Here is a 20,688-nt window from a genome sequence, read left to right as displayed (position 1 = left end):
TGCTTGAAACACTGGATGAATGTATGGATTGTGATGAGATGTAAGAGCCCCCAATAAAAGTATTTAATAAAATAACAACCAGGGTCTGCAATAATCCTCACCCCAGAAGGGGGCGGGGGAGAACTATAAAGGGTAACAGAATTAAAAGCAGCTCAAAACTACACTGCACTTCTCCTATTGCTTCCAACTATGAACTTCTAAGTATGGTTTCAAAGCGTGCATGCAAAAGCTGCATGAGTCGGGGAGACCACAGAAGAACTGATGCATTTGAACCACAGTGATAGCAGAGAATAGCTAAGTACCACAGACTGCTGAAAGAACAGAGAAATCGGTCTTGGATAATCTGCAGCCATAATGCTCCTCACAAGCAAGGATGGCGAGACTTCACACACACACACTTCAGATGTTTTGTCAATCCTTGGGAAAATGGGCTCATGCTTGGTCAGACTTGACCACTGCGAGGGGGTCACAGGACCAAGCAGTGTGTGTGTGTGTTGTAAATCGAGTGTCGGAGTCGGCGCTGACTCAAAGCCCCTCCTAACAGCATAGTTTCTTGTAAGTCATGCAAGAACTAAACTTGTCTCCTTTCCCTCCTGGATTTCTAACCATCTTTCAAATGGTCTAAAATATCTTCAATAAACTACCTGTAGCTTCTCATTTCACTTTCAAGGGCACCACCCCTTCGTAGCAGCCAGCTTCAGACATACGGGAAATCAGAATCCTGGATCTCAGTGGCTCCGGCTGGCCCATGTTGGGCCACGATTACAGGTGTTACTGTCACCTAATGGAGGAAGTCAGGGGTGGGCCATCTCCCCTGGTCAAGTAACACTCCAGAGTGGCACTCTGAGGAACTGCCGGGGAGACCCCAGGCATCTCTAGCCACTCTTATCTTGAGCTCCTTCAGGTTGGACATGTTTTCATAAAAATTTTGGAAAACAGAGGTGTTCTCGTCCAGGGAGCTTCAGAGGTTTGTGGGGTAATGGAATTTCTTCACATGCCTGTTGAAGGCCCTGGTCTTCCCATGTTCAGGCTGTCCCGGCCACAGACCCCTGTCTCAGCAGTTGAAAGACATTCAACAGTTCTATTTGCTGTGGTGTAACAAGTTTAATTCAAAATAGGCACTCTGAAAACAACAGGTTAAAAAAAAAATAAAGTTCAACAAGCTCTTATTTTGAATTTGTAAGAGGACGCTGACAATCACAGACAAACTTCACAATAGCCTTAAATGCACACGATGACCAGACATGCAAAGGTACATGTGTACAACCACCACTGAATGAGCTCTACTGTGTTTCCAAGAGGCTCTGCCCACCCGGCCAGGTGGGGCTGCCCTCCAATGGGCTCCTGACCAAGCTACCTGCCACCTGGGCACCTGGCAGCTCTCCACCACTGGCTCTGGCACTTGAAGCAATTCTTGACAATTGTTTAAGAAACTAGAGAACAGTTATACAATGGGGCCTCTAACAACTGACAGTCCCACCAACTCAGACAGCGTGGGAGTGGGGAGCCCAGGATTCATGCTGACCTCTCAGGAGCTTCTTCCCAAAAAATCAATACACCAACCCAGGGGTTGCCATCTGCCCTCTTTGCCTCATGGTGTCCCATGAAAACCTGTTTAAAGTTTCAACTTATAACCACACTCAGGGTTAAAATTTTTATTCCTGAGTAATGTGGTCCTTCCCTCTTACTAGTTCATGGACAGTTAAATTAGAAGACATTTTATTATTGTTTATTCTAAAGGCACTAAAGATTTCTTGTCTCACCTCTGAATGGAGAAATGATCACCACATCAAAAAAGGTGAGGCGCCTACACCAGAGAGCGTTTCTGCCCCACAGAACCACTGTACTGTACATCAATTCTGATGCAGGAGCTACAGACCAGCCACCAGGGTCAGGGTATTTCAGCAAATGAAAACATCTGGTCCCCCTAGGAATTCTACCGAAACATCGCCAGAAAGGTAAATCAAAGGGCTCATCTAGTCAGCAGACACTTTAGAGTCCAGGGTGCCCTGAAGGGGTGTGCAGCCAGGTGAACCAGATGACACAGGATGTGGCAGCCCTCGGGAAGCTGAAACGGGAACCGAGCAGCAGTTTGTGGAGTTCACCACCAGGAAAACGGCGTGCATGAAGCATCAGAGATTCAATTCACGTGACGGAAAACTGTAATTAAAAAAAAATTTTTTTAAATAATAATTACAAAATCAACCACAGGAAATAAATGTGAAAAAATCGATGCACTCCCTTACAGAACAGTCTTTCTGAGCACCTGAATTAATCTGAAGAGCAGCATCAAGACCACCAAATCAGCCCAACACACTAGTGGAGAAAGTAATGTTTCAAAATTTCAATAGGTAAAACGGCCAATTACCTAGTTTAGATTTTCCTTATTTTTACAAGTTCTGAGGTTCATACTCAAAGTTCAATTTGTGTTTGACGTTCTTAAGCTCAGACATATCGAAGCCTAAAAGTACAGAAGGTTTGTGATTTTTTATTGCTTTCATGCAAATATATCTTCGTTTCCCAAAAAACGAAGCCACATCGATTTTCCACACCCAGAGGAGTGAGGAGAGCAGTTCAATCTCCTTTTTACTGGGATAGGGCCTCTTATGGAAATAGTCCCTCAGGAACTGCTTCTTCTCCTCATAGGAACGGTCCTCGTACTTTCTGGGGTTCAGCGCCAGGATCTCCAGCGCCTCGTCAGTAATCGTTGGGGCATCTGTCCTGCTCTCGTTCTTCTGCCTCTTAAAAGGAATGGCACTTGCCGCCTTTTCCAGAGCGAGTGAGGTGTCGCCGCCATCCAGGACAGGCTGCTCGTCCCCGGCCCTCGGCTCGTCGGGCCCAAGGTGGCCCTCGGGGAGCTTCCTCTTCACCGAGAAGCCGGCCTCGTGGAGCATCTCCCCGCTGACCAAGAGCAGCCCGCTATTGTCGATGAGGCCGGGCTGCAGCTGCAGCTCCGAGCTACTGTCCTTCGGGGCGCTCCGGCAGCGCAGCAGGTGGACGGCAATAGCCGCCAGGGTCATGTTCCCAGTGTAGACCCCACAGCAGTGGATGCACTTGAAGGCAGGTGACTTCAGGACCGTGTGCACTGTGGGTGTAATATGGTGCCTCTCCTTCAAGTGTACCTCGTACGCCTCCGTGGTCACAAACGTGCCAAAGCAGAAAGGGCAGGTCAGCACCTGCTGGCGGGGGGTGCTGGTGGCGCCCTCTGCCTGGGGTCGCACCTTGATGTACACAGGCACAAGGGCCTTTGAGTGAACACCGGCCAGCACAGCCAGATAGACTTCCCGCTCGCCGAGCTCATCCTTTGGCAAGAGGGTGATGAAGTCGATGTGGGGGAAGAGCAGGCCGCCACTGGCGTCCACATCCAGCTGGAAGCCCCGGCCGCTGTAGTCCACGGGCAGCCGTTCCTTGCCCCTGTGCTTGGTCCGGCAGTGCTCCGAGAGGCCCCTGAGGTTGTGGAAGGTGCAGGGGCAGAAGAGGCAGCCCAGGCCATGGTTCAGCAAGTGGCGGATGAGTTCTTCCTCGGGGACCAGGCACTTGCAGGACAGGCAGCGGACAGTCTTCTCCTTCATCCACTTGAGGAAGGGCGCGCAGGCGGCCAGCTTCTCGGGCTCCAGCCTCTCGCTGGGCTTGGCCTCGCTGTGCTTGTGCGCCACCTCCATGTGCACCTGGTACACGTTGGAGGGGAAGAGCTCATTGCACACGGGGCAGGTTTTCCACTGCTTGGCCTGCCTGAGGGCATGGCTCGCCTCAGACCCAGACGCCGCGGCCTGGACAAACATGCTCTGAGGAGTACTCACCACCATGGGGGGTGGAGGCAGGCCAGTTACCCCGGGCTGCAGCAGCTGGAGGGGCAACTGGGGTGGGCCAGTGGCCGAGACGCCCCCTGAGGGCACAGGCAGGGTGACCGAGACAGGAGCCAGTGTGTAGGTGGGAATGCCGTTCACCTGCTTTCCCGTGGGGATGAGCTGCCTGAGGATGGAGCCCGAGGTGAGGAGGGTGGTGGTGGGTGCAGTGCCTGGCCTGACAGGTGGGCTCCCAGGCACGAGGCTGCTGCTGACAGACTGACCAAGCTGCAGGAGGCCAGGTCGCACAGACTGGCCCACAGGAAGCATGCCTGACACAACAGGCTGGCCAAGCTGCAGGACACTGGGGCTCATGCTCTGGCCCACAGGCAGTACCCCTGATGAGACCCCCTGGGTGGGAGGAAGCAGCCCTGTTGGGACCACCTGGCCACTGGTGGGAAGTGCTCCTGATGAGGCCTTCTGGCCCGTAGGGAGGACCTGCAATGGGACCGTCTGCCCAGGGGGCAACACCCGGGGCGGGACCGTCAGCCCAGCTGGGAACATGCCTGCCGGTGCCGTCTGGCCAATGGGGAGTGCCCCTGACTGGACCATTTGGCTGGCAGGAAGGACCCCCGCAGAAGCCATCTGTCCTGGAGGAACTACCCCCGTGGGGGCCACCTGGCTAGCAGGAAGCACAGCTGGAGGGACTGTCTGGCCTACAGAGATCACTCCTGGTGAGATGGCCTGCAGAACCCCAGGGGCCACCGCATGCCCTACAGGCAGGACACCAGACCCGGCAGGCCTGATTCCCGGCAGAGTGCCAGGCCCAGCGGGCCTGCTCAGGGGCCCGGCAGGTGGAGTGAGTGGCAGAACCCTCTGGAGGATGGTCTCCGATGAGTCGGCTATGGGCCTGACAGGCTGGCTGAGGGGCAGCAGGGTGGGGCGCACAGGCTGGTTGGGTGGGACTCCATGTGACATGAAGACTGGCTGGGAGACTGGTGTTTGCAGAGCCAGGCTGCTGGGGCCTGTGGGCAGCGAGCTGGAGATGAGTGCCACCTGGGACTTGGCCATGGCACCGGGGGGCTGGGGGGCAAGTCCCCCACAAGCGCCCGAGGCCAGGGAGACGGGCTGAACTAGGGTTTGGCTTTGGCTGGGTGGCAAGGCAAGGTGGAAGCAGGGTGGTGTGGCTGGAATGCCTGGAGCACCGCTGGGAGGGGGAGCGGCCACATTTGCAGCTGGTTTGGGAGCAATATTCATCTGCTTCAGCAGACCGGTTTTCTTAACGTGCTCTGAAATCACAGACCGAAGCTTATTCTCCAAATCCCTGTGCTTCTCTGATGTCAAGATGTGGTACATTAACGCATCCTGGCTGCAGGCACTGGCGCTGCATTTCTTGCAGTAATACTTGTTGGGGGCTGGTGTCTTGTCGGCAGCACACGCGTCGCCGGCCTTCGACTGTTCACCCAGGTCCTCCGTCCGCAGACCAAAGTAGGCATTGATAAGGTGGTGGAAATGGGCGACCAGCACGTGCTTCTTCATGATGTAGTACAGCGTGTTGGAGAAGTGACATTTCAAACATGTGAAACTGATGAAGTCACTGCGGGGTGACTTGGCTTCGCCCAGAATGTTCACAGTGTAGTTCTGGACCTTGCGGGTAGGGGCGTGGAACACCCGCAAGTGCTTCCCCACAACTTTGGGCTGAGATGCGAATGCACAGTGTGGGCATGGGACCAGCAACTCCTGGTCCATTTCATCCTCGTGGTAGCGGTGCAGGTGGTTCCTGAATGAGGTTGGCACCTTGGTTGAGTATTTACAGAGGCTGCAGCAGTACGGCTTGGTTCGGTACCGCTGTGGAAAGAAAGAACATCTTAGTCGGTGTTAGGATATGAAAATTATAATAACACAAGGTAGGAGGGAGGGGAAAATGAGGAGCTGACACCAAGGGCTCAAACAGAAAGCAAATGTTTATAAAATAATGATGGCAACATATGTACAAATATGCTTGATACAATTGATGCATGGATGGTTGTAAGAGTCCCCAATAAATGATCTTTTAAACAAACACATAACTACACAAATGACATGACTACAAGGAAGAAGAAAATGTTATAAATTTGTGGTGATTGCACAAGTCCTCTTGACATGATTGAATTACTGAATTGTGAGCTATGTGGACAAAGTGCCAGTAAAACTGTTTAAAACAAAAGAACATCTTAAGCACGGTGTGCCGACATTCAGAGGCCACACCTTTCCTGACACACGTTGGACTTAACCTTGTCGCTAGGCTAGTCAGGCAACAATGTGTTCTAATAGGGGCAAGACTTTTCTGGAAAGGGCCAGCAAGGGAGGGGGATCTGCAGTGGGCACCTCACTGCCCCCATAGCAAGGACTCTTCCACAGTAAGGCTGTGAGCACAGAAAGCCCCAGAGCTACCCCAGCTTGGAGAACTCAAGACTCCACAGCGAGAGGTAGGCCTCAGAGCCCGCCCGCTCCAAAGGCATGGGGTTGCCTGGCCCCTTCACAGTCCCTAGGTCTACTGGCTTCTAGAGGCTGTACTCCCAATGGTTTGTTCAAATAAGTATTTGAAAATGTAAGAACTGCTTCCTCTTCACAGGTACCTGGACAGATGTAGTCTGCAGGAGGCAGTCTGCTGAGTCCTGTCCCCAGCTACCCACTAAGATCATGAGTCTCTTTGACTCAACCAATTAAAATAAGGTCAGTGAATTCTTGGCCAGAGACAGTTATTTTCTCTTAATTCCCATGTTGCTTTAACTCTAAAGTCTGGAACTTTTATCATAAGACTGCAGCTGACCTACAAACCACTTATACCTTTCCAGCCACCCCCACATTGATGTGATGCAGGCAGTAGGTGCCCAGTGGGTGGTACCATCAGTGGTTAAGAGAGGGGCTGTGCCCAGTGATGCTCATGCTGAGCTAGTAATTGGGAAAGAAGGGCAAAGCCCACACTTGGTTCATCTGGTCCCACTGTGAGGACCTGGCAGCCTGCCACAGGAGCAGATACCTTTGGCCCAGCCAGGATAGTCAGACATCTCAGAGCAAAGGGCAGCATGCCCAGAGGGTTAGGGACCAGGACAAACAGCAGGAAGTAGACCGAGGTGATGTTACACGTGGCTGTTCTGTGGCTGGTGATGTTGTGCTCTCTTCCCACAAAGCCCGAATGCGGCTTCCTCTGCCCCGCGACCCTTCCCCCCACCCCACCCCACCCCGCCACAGTGGTTCGTCTCTGTCCTCAACACCTGGTTGTGATGGGTGGCCTTAAACCAGAACCTGTGTGAATTGTTGAAGGGTGACCTGAGCATATGCCCTGGAAACGGCACCCGGTTCACAATTAAAAAAGTACCATCGTGCCAGCCTCTGATTCTGGGAGCTCCTGGCACAAGGAGGGCTGCAGCGCCACCTGGCTCTGCACACCCAACACCGGCTGCGGTCGAATTGTTGTGATCCATAGTGTTCTTGGGCTGATTTTCAGGAGATCACCAGGCCTTTCTTAGTCTTAAATGTGTCAGCATCACGGCAACAAGTGCAGTAAGTGTGTAGGGACTGTTCTGGGGCCCGGGTCTCTCAGATGGAGGGAGAATTCGATCATGGAGGCAGCCCTGCCCTCTCGAGATAAAGGGCAGGCCTCCTAACAAACCCAAGTTAGGGTTGGTAAGCGCTGGCCTAGCCTTTGGGAGGTCTTCACCCAAGGCCATTCGTAAAACAGGACAGCCAAGACAGGACCTATCCTTACTCCAGAGTAAAATGGACAAGTCAGGAGCCACAAACAAGGCCTGCAACCAGCCTGCAACCACTGGGAGATGCATCCAGAGAGTGAGGGGCCCTGCTGGTATAATGGGGAAGTGCTTGGCTGCTGACTGCTGGGTTGGCGGGTTAGGCCCCACCAGCTGCTCTGCAGGACACAGAGGAGGTAATCTACATCACTCTGTGGCAGTGGGCTTGGCTTCTACACCAGAATATGAAGGGCCCTAGGGGGCAAAAGGGTTTTGCCACTGGGGAACCTAGAGGTTGGAAGCAAAAAGCGCCAAGCCATCTGCTTCAAGAACGACTACAACCAACAAGACTCCACTCTGCCACATGGGGCGGGGCTGGGGGGGAGGGGGGTCCTCCAGAAGGGCCACCTGGAGTGACCTCAGGTTTGTTTTACGGGTTTTAAATCTAGAATACATAGGAATTTTGTGAGGAAATCCCATTATCTTTCAATTCCATTTCCCCACAAACCTTTTGAGGCTCCCTCATGTGTGTCGTGGACATGTTCAAATCTAAATTTTAAGAAAATGAATGACCCCATTTAAAAAATGGACAAAAGGTTTGAACTTTACCCAAATAGCTATTTGATACCAAATAAATACATCAGAAGATTTTAAACATGTCTAAGGAAATGAACATTAAAATCAAATGAGAACTGCCACACATCTGTAAGAACATACACACAGAGGCAGACATCAACCTACCAGCAACAAGGACACAGAGCAGGTGCCACTGCAGAAATCCCTGGGGTCCTTTCCCCTGAAGACACAGCCCAGCAGGCTTCCACCTAGGCATTTACCCAAGAGGAATGAAAAGGCCTGGCCAGTCACACAAAGTCCAGGGTGTGAAGGCTCTTGTCCCGTGACCACCAGAAACCACGGGAGTCACTCAGTTCATTGAGAGCACAGAAGAAAAGCAGCCGAGAGACATGCAGACGAGGTCAATTCCTAGGAAAAGCCGGCCTCCCCACAAAGTCTAATGCTGCTTCCTCAGGGTCACACAGTAACAGCCCTCCTCACCTGAGGCGATGACCACAGTGTCCACCGTGTGACACAGCACAGTGACATCCCACTCTGCTGTGCCACCCTGAACCACTTTTCTTCTTCAACAGACTATCTTAGGAATGGCAAGAAATAAAACACTGAACACAGATGTGCTCAAAACCTCAAGAAAAACAAAACAAGGGCAAGTTTGGCTTGTGAGGTTTTACAGTGGAATGCTGCTACAATGAAAGCAATTTATGAATACAGAGTAGCAGAGAAGTCTCTATTCCTCCAGGTAGCACTGTCCTTTCAGAGCATGGCATCTTCCTATCACATCCATTCTCAGGTCTTCATGCTCAGGCCCTGCCTATCCAGACAAGAACAGAGACTCCTGAAGGACAAGACCCAAGCAGGTACCTCTTGTTACGAAGCGCTCAAAACCCACGTAACCTGTCTTTGTAGCAGGGAATGAAAAAAATGGTCATTATAAATTATACTACATGTAACATGATAGGCTCTGTGAAGAATTCAGATGAGAAAAACCAAAGAAGCCTAAGAAAAGAACCATCCAGAGTCTTCAAAGCCAGGCATGTCTCAGCAGCTCTGAGCTTCACGCAGCATTAAGAACCCTGTCTGATGACCAAGGAAGGTAAGAGGCTGCCCTCAACCTAAGAGGGGAAGCCGAGAGAGGCTGAAAAATGGGAATCAAGAGTGGATTAAAACCAGAATGATTTTGAGAACTTTTTAACACAATTAGTCCAATAACTAAAGAAAAAGCAAAACCAAAACTCTGAATTCCCAAACAGGGCATGACTTGGAACATGGTGGCTCAGCTGACAGAAGGAGCTGGCTGGGATGTCCTAGTTCAAGACTATCCGAAGTGTGAATGCTTGTGGCTCAAACGGCCGCCTTGATAGGCAGAACTGGACAGTACATGTCCTGTATCAACGTTAATTCACTCGGCTTACGATCCAAATCATTATAAATTTGTCCAATTCCAAGATTCACATTTTTCTTTGTTTCAGAAACCAGGACAAACTATTGATCAATTTGTACATTTAATGTAGTGGAATTTCTTTTTACTCAAAACAATTAGGTCACAGGTCGTCCTATATTCATGGCTTCTTGTGTCAAAAATGAAAGTGTCACTTTAGTGGTTATCAACTCCACATGCAGCAAACTCTCAATGCAAATTACTGCTTTTCTTTCTACTTTCTAGATTGATTGTGACACTACTGCATTCACTCCCCACTCATTATCCCAATACAGATGATAGTCCTCGGAATCTAGTTTACCCAGAACACTGCGTTTAAGACACTTAAAGGTTAAATGCAAAAATACCTACCACTTTCTTTCCAGAAGGTTCCCAGAGAGAAACATCTCCCCATGACGTGTTATAAAAGTACTTCTCTCCTGGATCAAAGGCTTTAAGGTCCTTTAAAAAAGAGAGAGAGTGAGCAATCACTATGAAAACCCATCAATGGAAGACTGCGTTAGAGCCCGTTAGATCACGTGTTAAACATCCAAATTAGACATGGAAGCTCAGGCCCATCACAAATTTCGAAAGGACCCATGAATCGAAGGGACCGGCAGTTCAGCGTAGGGAGTCTCCAACGCTTGCCTTCCACCTAGGAGTTCCAGGTCCAAGTCCTGGCCAAGGCACCTCACACACAGCCTCACGCCGGACCTTTCAGACTTTGCAGTAGAAAGGCTGTCAATCTACTTCTCCAAATCAGCCAGTGCACATTCCACTGACCAATGGTGCGGTGCACAGCGGCTGGCAGGACTGGCCCAGGGCTGGGCGGCGCTCACCCTCACGTGGCACAGGGTCACTGCCCCAAAGCAGGGTCCACGTGAAGGCAGCTAACAACGCATTCTGAGAACAGAAGGAAGGTCTGAGTACTCTGGATGAATTTTATGAAATAAACAGGTGAAACTTGAGGAAAATGATTCCTAGCTCAACGCAAATAATCACCTGTACTTTGTAAAGGCCAGTAAAGCCTAGCTGTGGGGAGAGACCCTACGACCCATGTAGTTTCATAAGCACATACCAAGAAACAAAGCAAAAGGTCTATTCTAAACATACTCATTGACTACAATCTACCTTGCCACTGTATAAAAACCTATTTGTCTTAGAGAATTAAAGTGTGTTTTCATATTGCTCTTTAGATACACAATTTACACAAGAATACAGAACATGAAAAGCATATACAGAACATATAAATAGTTCTTAGTTGGATAGATCATGCAGAACATTATTTTTAAAACCTTAGAAACTAACAAGAAAACCCAATTTTAAAATGAGCAAAGTACGTACTAGACCTTCTCCACAAATATACGCATGGCCAACAAACACATAAAAGATGGCCAACATCATCCATCGTCAGGGAAGTGCCTGTCAAAACAGCAGTGAGCTGCCATATCAGCCACACGAGAGTGGCTGCTATCAGAGAAACAGAAAAGAACAAACAGTGGCCAAGATGTGGCAGCAACGGGCTCTTTCTGCATTGGTGCTGAGAAGATGGCATGGTGCAGACACTATACAGAACGGTTGGGTGGTTCTTCGACAAGTTAAAACTGAACTATCCCATGACCCACCAAGTCCACTTCTAGAAATATACCCAATAGGATTGAAGGCACTGACAAGAAATGTTCACAGAAGCATCATTCATCAAAGTTAAAAGAAACAACCTAGAGCCGATATTACAGGCTCAGGTGGAGAGCAAGTGTTTTGAGAATGATGATGGCAACAAATGTACATATCTGCTTGACACAATGGATGTATTATGGATTGTGTTAAGAATTATATAAGCCCCCAATGAAATGATTTAAAAAAAGAAAAGAAACAACCTAGGTGTCAATCAACAGATGAATGGACAAACAAGATGTACTGCCTAATAGCATCCGGTCATAAAAAGTTCTGAGACATCTGACATAAATAAACCTTAAAAACATCATGCTGAGTGTGATGATTAGGCTATATCAGCCTGGCTAGGCCATGATTCTCAGCCTTCTGTTGGGCGTAATGTAATCATCCTTCGTTTTGTGATCAGGTGTGCATAGCCAATCCATTGAAAGGCGAAATTCTCTGCAGGTAGGGCTGTATCCAATAGATATGGCTGTTCTGACAAAACTCACCTCCTTTTGATCCTGCATCCAACTCATCATCCCCTCATCCCTTGGGATGTGAGCCAGAAGCCTGCCATCTGACAAGCCAATTGGGGTGGGGGTTAGGGGGTTGGCTGTCCCTGAAACCACCTGTGGTAGACATATAATCGTTTGTCAATTTGAGGATTAAGAGTGTAGGGGTGGAGTCTAGTTTGTCAATCAGCCAATGAGGCCTCTGTGTGGAATGGCCTTCTCTTGAGAATTCTGGGAAATCAGGTACTTCCTCCTCGGAGGTGGGAGACTCTCTGCTACTCCCTGGGAGACACTGCAGAAGACAAGCCACCTGGACACAACCAGACCGCGGAAGGCGGAGAAGCCACAGAGAAACCCCTACCAGCACTGAGATGCTTACAACGCCACTGGACCCAAAGACTTTCTACCCACTGGCTTGTGATTGTCCTGCATTTGGCTACACTGCATGTATTTTGTGAGTCTGAAGAGGACTTTATAGATTGTGTGTTAGACAGGTTGGTATCGGACATATGGGCTAATATCAGACTTATGGCCTTGGACCGGACTGGGTTGGGGTGTTTTCTCAATGTTCAATTCCTCTTGTATATAAACCTCTTCCTTATATACATATGCGTGTTTATGAATTTGTTTCTCTAGTCTACCCAGACTAACACACCACCTAAGTCACAAGAAGCCTCCAGTCTATGCTTGGCCCTAAGATTTGGGACTTGCCAGCTTCCACGACTACCTGAGTCATTTCCTTGAAATAAACAAACACCTCTAGAGATGCAGCAGTGAAGAAATCAAATGACATATTGCATTAGGTACACCCGCTGCAAAAACAAAAATATCACCTTAAGGACTAAGGTACCCGAGTCCAAGCTGTACTGTTCGGAAAAATGACCCAGAGAAGAGCGGGTGCCTTTAAATGACAGTAATGCTGAGGTCCACTGACCATGCACAACGTGTGCTGCTGGAACACTGGACACATCTGTCCAGGAGGCAGCACAGCCAGAATATGCCTTACATGTGAGGAAGCGAAACTATGTCTGGCATGATTTAGATAAATGTCCAAAAGAGATCAGTCCGTGAAAATGAGAACGACCATCAATAATATGAACTGACAGAGTGGCTACAACAATATGCTCCAATGTTGTAGAAGGAAGAGAATGCGAGTTATACCTAAAAGTGTGCAAAGGAACATTTGGAAATATTGGTGATGATTACACAATATGGTAAATGTCATCAATGTCACCGAATTGTACACTGAAAACTAGTCAAAAAGGCAAGCATTTTCTTTTTTACCACAAAATAAATAAAGTCGTCGTCGTCGTTCCCCCACCCCCCACCCCCACCGCCGAAAGAAATTCTGGAACACAACAGAACTTGGGCCCACTTTCAGAAATGCAGACAAACTTAGTGGAAGAGTCTCTCATCCCTCAGCTTTACTTTGCTCAGCCAGGCTTTGTACAAGAACACTGCCCTCATCTTTGAGTCCCAGCCGCTGAGGGAAGAATGGGCAGACTGGACTTTGGGAATAGGATGAAGAGGCCAGAGGGACAGAAGACTTCCAAACCAGCACTGGGGGGCGGGGCACGACGCAACACATGACGAGGACAGGCAGGTCTTCCCTGGGCTCTTTTTTTTTTTTTAACTTATTGTGAATTAGGGGGTTTACATTCCAGATAATCATTTTTGTACTCAACAATTTAAACAACTTATAGCTCCTGCTTGCTCCCTCCTCCCTTTTATAGATTATCTTCTTCTTCTTCATTCTAGTTAACACATGTCTATTCTGTAGCCTAGTGCGTCTCCTTCCTTCTCACTCCTGCGACCCATCAATCTATTTCTTTAGGTATGAAAAACTTTTAACTTAATTTTCCTTTTACATCAATGATCTCAGACAATACTTAATTCTTTTGTGATTGGCTAAGTTCACTCAGCATTAACATCCTCCGAATCCATGTCACTATGTGTTCCAATTTCTCATTATTTTTTGGTGACATATAGTATTCCATTGTGTGTATGAACCCGTTTATTTATCCACTCCTCCACTGAAGGGCATTTGGGCTGCTTCCAACTTCCTGCAGTTGTGACTAGTGCTGCCATGAACATGGGGTGCACAGCAGTTGCTTGTGCTGTTTCTTGTTCCTTTTGGGTGTGTACTGAGTGGAAGGTCTGCTGAGTCATTTCTTTATTTTCCCTGTTGTCTGAGGAAGCGCCATAATGTACAGTTCTACAGTCCCACCATCCAGGTATAAGGGTTCAAATCTTCTCCACATGCTTTCCAGTATTTGTTCTTTTGTTTTGTTTTTAAACTTTTCTATCATTGCCAGTATGAGAAGGTATCTCATCGCTGTTTAGAATTTCATCTCTCAAATGACTACTGATCCCAAGCTTATCTTAGTGCATGATGGCTTTTTGGATGGGAGCTGTCTGTTCGTGTCTTCTGCCCATTATAATGGGATTGTTCACCTTCTCCTTGTTGAGGTGCTGCAGTTTCCTACAGATCTTACAGATTAGTTCCTTGTCTGATGTATCATTGCCAATCCCCCAGCCCCACCCTCCACCCCCAGTCTGTGGGTTCTTTTTTAACTCTTCTGATAAATTATTTTAATGGATTTAAGTGTCTTAGTTTTAGGAGGTCCCAGTCATCTATTTTACCTTCTGCTGTTTTTCTTTATGTTTGATAGTATGCTTATGTCATGTATTACTCCTATGTTTTCACTGACGCACTTCAGAGTTCTAGTGTTTACATGTAGGTCCTTGTTCTATCTTGTGTTCATTTTTGTATATGGATTAAGATGTGGGTCCCGTTTCATTCCTCTGCAAATGAAAATCCAATTTTGCCAGAACCATTTGTTGGAGACTGTCTCTTCCCCATTTAATGTATTTTGTCCTTTTGTCAAAAATTACTTGTCTGTAAATGGTTGGATATATTTCTGCGTTCCCTATTTTGTTCTAATGGTCTCTGTATCTATTGCTGTATCAGTACCAGGCTATTTTAACTACCGTGGCTGTAATAGTAGGTTTTGAAATTGGGAAATGAGAGGGCTTCCTACCTTGTTATTCTTCTTAAGTAGTGCTTTGCTTACACCAAATTGCTTTCCTTTCCATATAAAGTTGGTCTTCATTTCTTTGAAGACTGATGGCAGAATCTGAATTGGAATTGCATTATATTTATAATTGTTTTAGGTATTGACATTTTCATAATATTAAGTCTTCCTATCCATGAACATGGAACATTCATGTAGGTCTTTATTGGCTTCTTTTAGTAGTGTTTTGTGGTTCTCTGGCTTAATCTTAAGTAATTCATCTTTTCTATGACTATTGTAAATTTATTTATGACTGTGGTAGTTACATAATTTCATGTCAACTTAAAAGGTGTAGAGGTGGTATTCAACTTGTCAATCAGGTCACAGCCTGATGGTGCCTCCTAGTGGACATGGCCTTCTCAACTGGAGGACGCTGGGAACCTCCCCTTCTTTCCCGTCTTCTCCTTCCTGCGGCCTGACCCTGGTTGCTGCCAGAGTCCTGTGATGCATCCACTGCCATTGGATCCACTCGACTTTGCACCCATCAACCTGTAGGTGCATTCTGCATCACTGCATGTGGCTATGTGAGTCTGAAGAGGGGCTTAAGGACTAGTATCAGACTTATGAACGAGAGTTGGACTGGACTGGGATGTTTTTTCAAAATATAATTTCTTCTTGATATAAAGAAAGCTCTTTCTTATACATTTATGTGTCACTGGACTTCTCTAGTTAACACGGCCTAACACAATGGCTTTTGTGATTTCCTTTTCGGAGATTTGTTTGTATATTGAAATCAGTTTAATTTTTGTATGTTACCCTGCTACATTGCTGAAGCTTTCAATTATTTCCAACAATTTTCTTGTAAAATCTTTGGGGTTTTTTTATGTATAGAATTGTATCATCTGTAATCAGATCATTTACTTCTTTACCAATCTGGAAGCCTTTATTTCTTTTTGTTGTCTAACAGCTCTGGCTAAGCACAATACTGAATAAGCGCTGTAATCAAGAACATCCTTGTCTGCGTTCATTTCACCAAGGGAATGTTCAGTTTCTCCCCACTGAGTGAGATGCTGGTTGTTGGTTCTATAGACATATATATATATGGCCTTTATTATGTTGAGGGATTCCCCTTCTGTGGTGGATAGGATAAAGTTTCCCAAGGAAATTCTCAAAGGACAGTCCTTGCTACCCTCAAAGAATGAGGAGGTATACTGTCTTGAAGGAAAATAATTACTTGGGACAAATTTACTGACCTTTGTCTCACTAATGCGGTTTTCAATTTTCAATAAGGTTCTTCTCAACAAGCCCCTGTTATTACTCTAGGCTCTATAAGAAAACCCGTCAAGATGACCCTTTGCAGAGCCGCCGCCCAAGCAGTCTGCATAACTTTCTAAGCTGACTGGTCACTCTGCTTTGCAGCTCCTCTCAGAAGCCACTTTTTGATTGGACTTTTATTTAAAGTCACCCACACAAGGCTAAGACAAGTCTCCAGCCACCCAATGAACACAGAGATGTGCTTCAACACGTTTGCTTGTAATAAACCCCTGTCTGTATAAACTGGAACCCTCATAGCAATACTTTCTGAACTCGCCCTCCTAGTTCTGTCAGCATCATCACACAAAAACAGTAACATCATCTTGAACAAATTCAGGTGACTATAGTTTTATGCTGACGACAAAGCACAATATGAAGGTCATGACCAATGTTCTCCTGCACTGGTGAACAAGAACTAACGAGACATCGTAGTTAACTCATCGTTGACGTTTTATCTAAAAACAAAACCAAACTTCGTAACCATATTCTACTTTTCGAAACAGAATTCACATAAAAGGGAACTGAAGGTATGTGACAATTTGGCTCTGTAATACTGACAGGGAAAAATGCTATAAATGGCCCTAATGAATCAACTAACAAAGCTGGAATATGACTGGCAAATTAGATAAAAATATCCTAAGTTTAATGTATTACAGTAATACACTGTTGCCAAGAGAAGGAAGCACTACTTTATTTTTGGAAAGCACACACAGAAGTATCCAAGGCATTGCCTTGTGTGACTAGTCTAAGTTTGTGTGATGGTTTCCAAGAAGTCTTGGTGGTGCATTGGCTAAGGTTCCTGGGTGGTTTTCAAAAGGTCAGTGCCTTGAGCCCACCAGCCACATTGTTTTTGTTTTTAACTTGTTAGTCTGGTTTGATGTAGGTAAATTAACTGGGTCTTGGTTTAATTCCATGATCCTGAAATACTCTCTAGTCCTTCCCACTGGTGCATCTTACCCATTAAAGACAAAAACATGCCATCTCATCCACAAAGGTGCCGCCACATGAGCTTCCCTCACTAGCGACAGTCCTGGTGACTTCGTTGTTACTGCTTCTCCTTAAGTGGGGAGTACCTTATCATAATTCTCTATCATATCCTTCACTGTAAAGATGAAAACATCCAGACTCACGGATTTGTCCGTGGTCACACTATTAGCTAAGAGCAAGGCTTAAAATGAAAGGCCACAAAGAATATACCCATCTATACATCTACACCTGTGTTCTTAGGGACTCATTTTCACATGCCCTGCAAATACAAGGAGGCATCGAAAAACTCATGAAATTTTAAATGATTTTTTAATTCCATTTGCCCACTTTGAAGACCCCTCATATTACTTAATTTAGCATATTAATCTACTCTAAATGAACTGTTTGTCTACCTGCATCTACTTGACAAACATTCTATTACCAATCTAGTCTCCAAATAATGATGCCATTCTTCTTTCGTGAGTGAAGTATGAATGACTTCAGACCAAAGCCGACTTCAAGGCTGTTCTTGAGTCACAAGAGCTGCCATGTCAGCACCTGTTGTCTCCTTACACTTCCAGATATAGGTGTAGTCACACCCTGCTAGCAAAGTCCTTCCCCGTGGTGCATGACCAAGTTAACACCTCATGGGATGTGGTTCTTCGGTTTGGAGGGTTAGAGTTACAGTTTCATAGGACATCCCTGTTAGTTGTCCTAGTAACATGTTCAGTGTTTGAGTTCAATCTCCTAGTTCAGTGCCTAGTGCCAACGGTCTTAAAAGCTTGCAAATGACCATCTGAGGCACAATAATTTGCGTCTATGCACCTGGGACCACAGAGGAGTGAGCCAGATAGAAACAGGACGTGGAGACAGAATGTGGGGTCAATCAGCTCCATGAGCAACTGCCACCTTTGCTGTGAGAGCACAGAACTGGTTGGTGTCTGGCTACTACTACTGAACATTCTGAGCACAAAGTCCACAGAGGGTCCTCCTGATCCCAAGGACGGGGTGCACAAACACTATTTCACAGTCTCGTGGACTCACAACTTTCTGGAGCCATGCAGGCTGGAAAGACCCTTGAAACTACCACCCCCGATAATCTTCACACCCTAAACAGAAAATACTTCCGGAAGCCTTTCTTAAAACCAAACAATAGTTTAACTAGTGAAAAGGTCTACCTTGACTATCATGCTCTTTGAAGAACTCTCTAATCCACTGCTGACAAGTTGATGTCAACTCAGAGTCCCTCCAGACAGGGTAGAACTAACTGCTCCATAGGGCTCCCGAGACTGCAAATCTTTTCAGAAGCAGGTTGACTGCCTCATCCTTCTCCCAAGGAGTAGCTAGTGGGCTTGACCTGCCAATACTTTGGCTAACGATCCAATGCTTAACCCATTGATACATCAGGGACCCGAAGAACTATCTATATGGCATCAAACTGACAAAAGCAACTCAAAAAGTTATATTGGAACCTTAGAGCCATGAGTTTATGTTAACAGAGAAGATTCAACAACTCAGAAAAAGAAGGTGAGATGGTTGCACAACTCAGAGTAGCATCAATTAACTGTACAATGTAGGAAGTACGGATTTGGAGTATGGTTTCCTCTGTTTATGCTCAACATCAGCAAAATACATAGCGTTGAAGGGGATACAGTTCTCCCCTGCTTGGGTTCTGCTTCCTTGTCCTCGTTTGCTCAGTATCTCTGTCAGACCCTATCTGACGCTGCTACAGCAGATAATAGAGCACTGAGACCCTTGCCAGCTTACCCTGGAGCAGGTTTTCCAGGCAGAAGAAAAACGGAGCCGGCAGAACAAAGGGTGTAGTGGGAGAGGGCATCATGTTAGAATGAACATTGCTCTGCGATGGCCCTGTCCAAATGGAGACTTCTCAGGCCCTCAGAAGTCACACTACAGCTAGTGAGCACCATGCTCATTAGAGTCTGTCTTTATCAGAATGCCTTTTATAAATGGAAGTCTCACTGAAAGCCTGAGATTTTTTTATGAGGAGAACCTCAGTTCTTCCCAGACTAATAATATTTTGAATCAAATTCTTCATAACTTTAAAAAAAATTATCACACAAAGCAGGCATTTTCACTACTTCTATCATTATGAATAAGATATACAGAGAATTACTAAGTGTTGCACTGCTACTAACTACAAGACTGGCACCTTCTCTGCCGGGCAGAGCTGAGGCTGTGTGTTCCCATCAAGATTTACAGCCTCAGAAAACCTATCACATGTCACTGTTAGAATCAACTTGATGGCAAGTGGGTCTTGTTTTTTCATGAGGACACAGAAAACTAGTGTTACTTTTTATGTCTGTCAACTGTATTTTCAGTGTTGTAAGAAAATTTTATGAAAATACAAATCTGTGACTTTAGCTTTTAACTTTTTCTTAAGCCTTTATACAAAGAAATTCAGAATTAAGTATCCAGCACAAGTGGTCTCTATGTCCCTGGAATGACTGAGGAAGTAGCGTCAGGAGGAGGAGAAAAGGAATGGCACGTGTGCTTCACCGTACCCTTTGCTAGACTAGAAGAAATGGCTGGTACTCAGCTACCATTATTGAACAAACAGAAGAATGTTTCATAGAAAGGGCAAAGACAATAGCATCTCTAAGTCTCACAGCAGTCAGACTTTGTGAGTGCATGGACACTGACTGAACCCCCTGAAACTACCGCCCTGACATAATCTTTAAACCTTGAGTCTAAAACTATTCCCCCAAAGACTTCTTAAAACCAAACACTAATTTAGCTTAAGTAATAAGAAATGTCTGCCTCACACTCTTTTAAGATCTCTCTAGAGATCAAATTGGCAATCGCAACTTAAAACACTAGACAAAAAACTCAAGGGGCAGTCAGCTTATGTTCATGAGGGAATACCATGTCGGCACCCACACTTATTGATTACAACACTGGGATATTAAGTAAAGGCCTTCTTGTGCTAATATCAGAATTACCCTCAAATATTAAGAAATGGGTGGGTTTTTTTTAATAATACATGATCACAAATCTCTCCTAAAAGTAACAAAACTTTTAACCAGCTTAAATCACTTTCCATTAGAAAGCCATCAATGACATCGAATGATACTTTTACACAACCATTTGAAGTATTAGCAATATCCACCCTGAAAAATCTCACACGATTATTCCAAATTCCCAGCTCCAACCTCACCTTCACAAGGCCTTGCCTGGCCAGCTATTAGCACCTCCCTCATAAGCAACTTGGGTCTTACCTTAAGTAACTCCTTGCAGCTGTCAAGTCCGATATCCAAAAGAATGCTTTTCACCTTTTTCCGTACCTTTCGGATGTTGTCAAGATTTTCCACGGGAAGTTGAAACATATTTGAAATTTCCCTTAAAAAGGAAGAAAACAAAACTATATTAAGTTAATACAGAAGTATGAATTATTAATAGAGTTGGCAAAACACTAGCATATAATGTTTAGCAACTGGTGAGGGGGGACAACTGGATCTCCAGAAGCTACAGAAGGGGGAGGAGGACTCCCTCCTTCCACCGTACACACACAGCACCTCCCTGTGTATCATACATCCAACTGCTGGAGCAGGAACTACAAAGCTCCTACTGGAGGGAACATGCCAGCCAACTTTATGACCTTAAGTTAGGCAAAGTCTTCCTAAACGAGACCAAAATGGCAAGAAACAAAAGAAAAAAAGATAAACTGGACTTCATCAAAATTTAAAACTTCTGGAGGAC

The 20,688-nt window shown here is 46.2% G+C and overlaps 1 protein-coding gene across 2 annotated transcripts in view; it reads right to left on the bottom strand.

Annotated features, from left to right (window-relative positions):
* Positions 1 to 1,089: 1,089 nt before the first annotated feature.
* The window catches only part of ADNP2 (ADNP homeobox 2), a 27,785-nt gene continuing 8,186 nt past the window's right edge, over positions 1,090 to 20,688 (bottom strand). Inside the window, exons 2-5 of one of the 2 annotated variants that reach the window (XM_013008098.3) lie at positions 20,208 to 20,328; positions 9,882 to 9,971; positions 2,369 to 5,633; positions 1,090 to 2,160 (exon numbers count right to left, since the gene is read on the bottom strand). In XM_013008098.3, coding sequence (XP_012863552.1) covers positions 2,391 to 5,633; positions 9,882 to 9,971; positions 20,208 to 20,315 — 3,441 coding nt within the window. In that variant the 5' untranslated portion in view covers positions 20,316 to 20,328 and the 3' untranslated portion in view covers positions 1,090 to 2,160; positions 2,369 to 2,390. Of the gene's footprint in view, positions 5,634 to 9,881; positions 9,972 to 20,207; positions 20,329 to 20,688 lie in introns of both variants that reach the window. The other variant, XM_045296247.1, reaches the window with a different exon arrangement.

The sequence above is a fragment of the Echinops telfairi genome, unplaced genomic scaffold (genome assembly GCF_000313985.2).
Source record: "Echinops telfairi isolate 266 unplaced genomic scaffold, ASM31398v2 ScPeMD7_7400;HRSCAF=8409, whole genome shotgun sequence".
Lineage (NCBI taxonomy): Eukaryota > Metazoa > Chordata > Mammalia > Afrosoricida > Tenrecidae > Echinops > Echinops telfairi.
The sequence above is the reverse complement of the archived record's forward strand: the minus strand, read 5'-3'. Positions and strand labels throughout refer to the sequence as shown.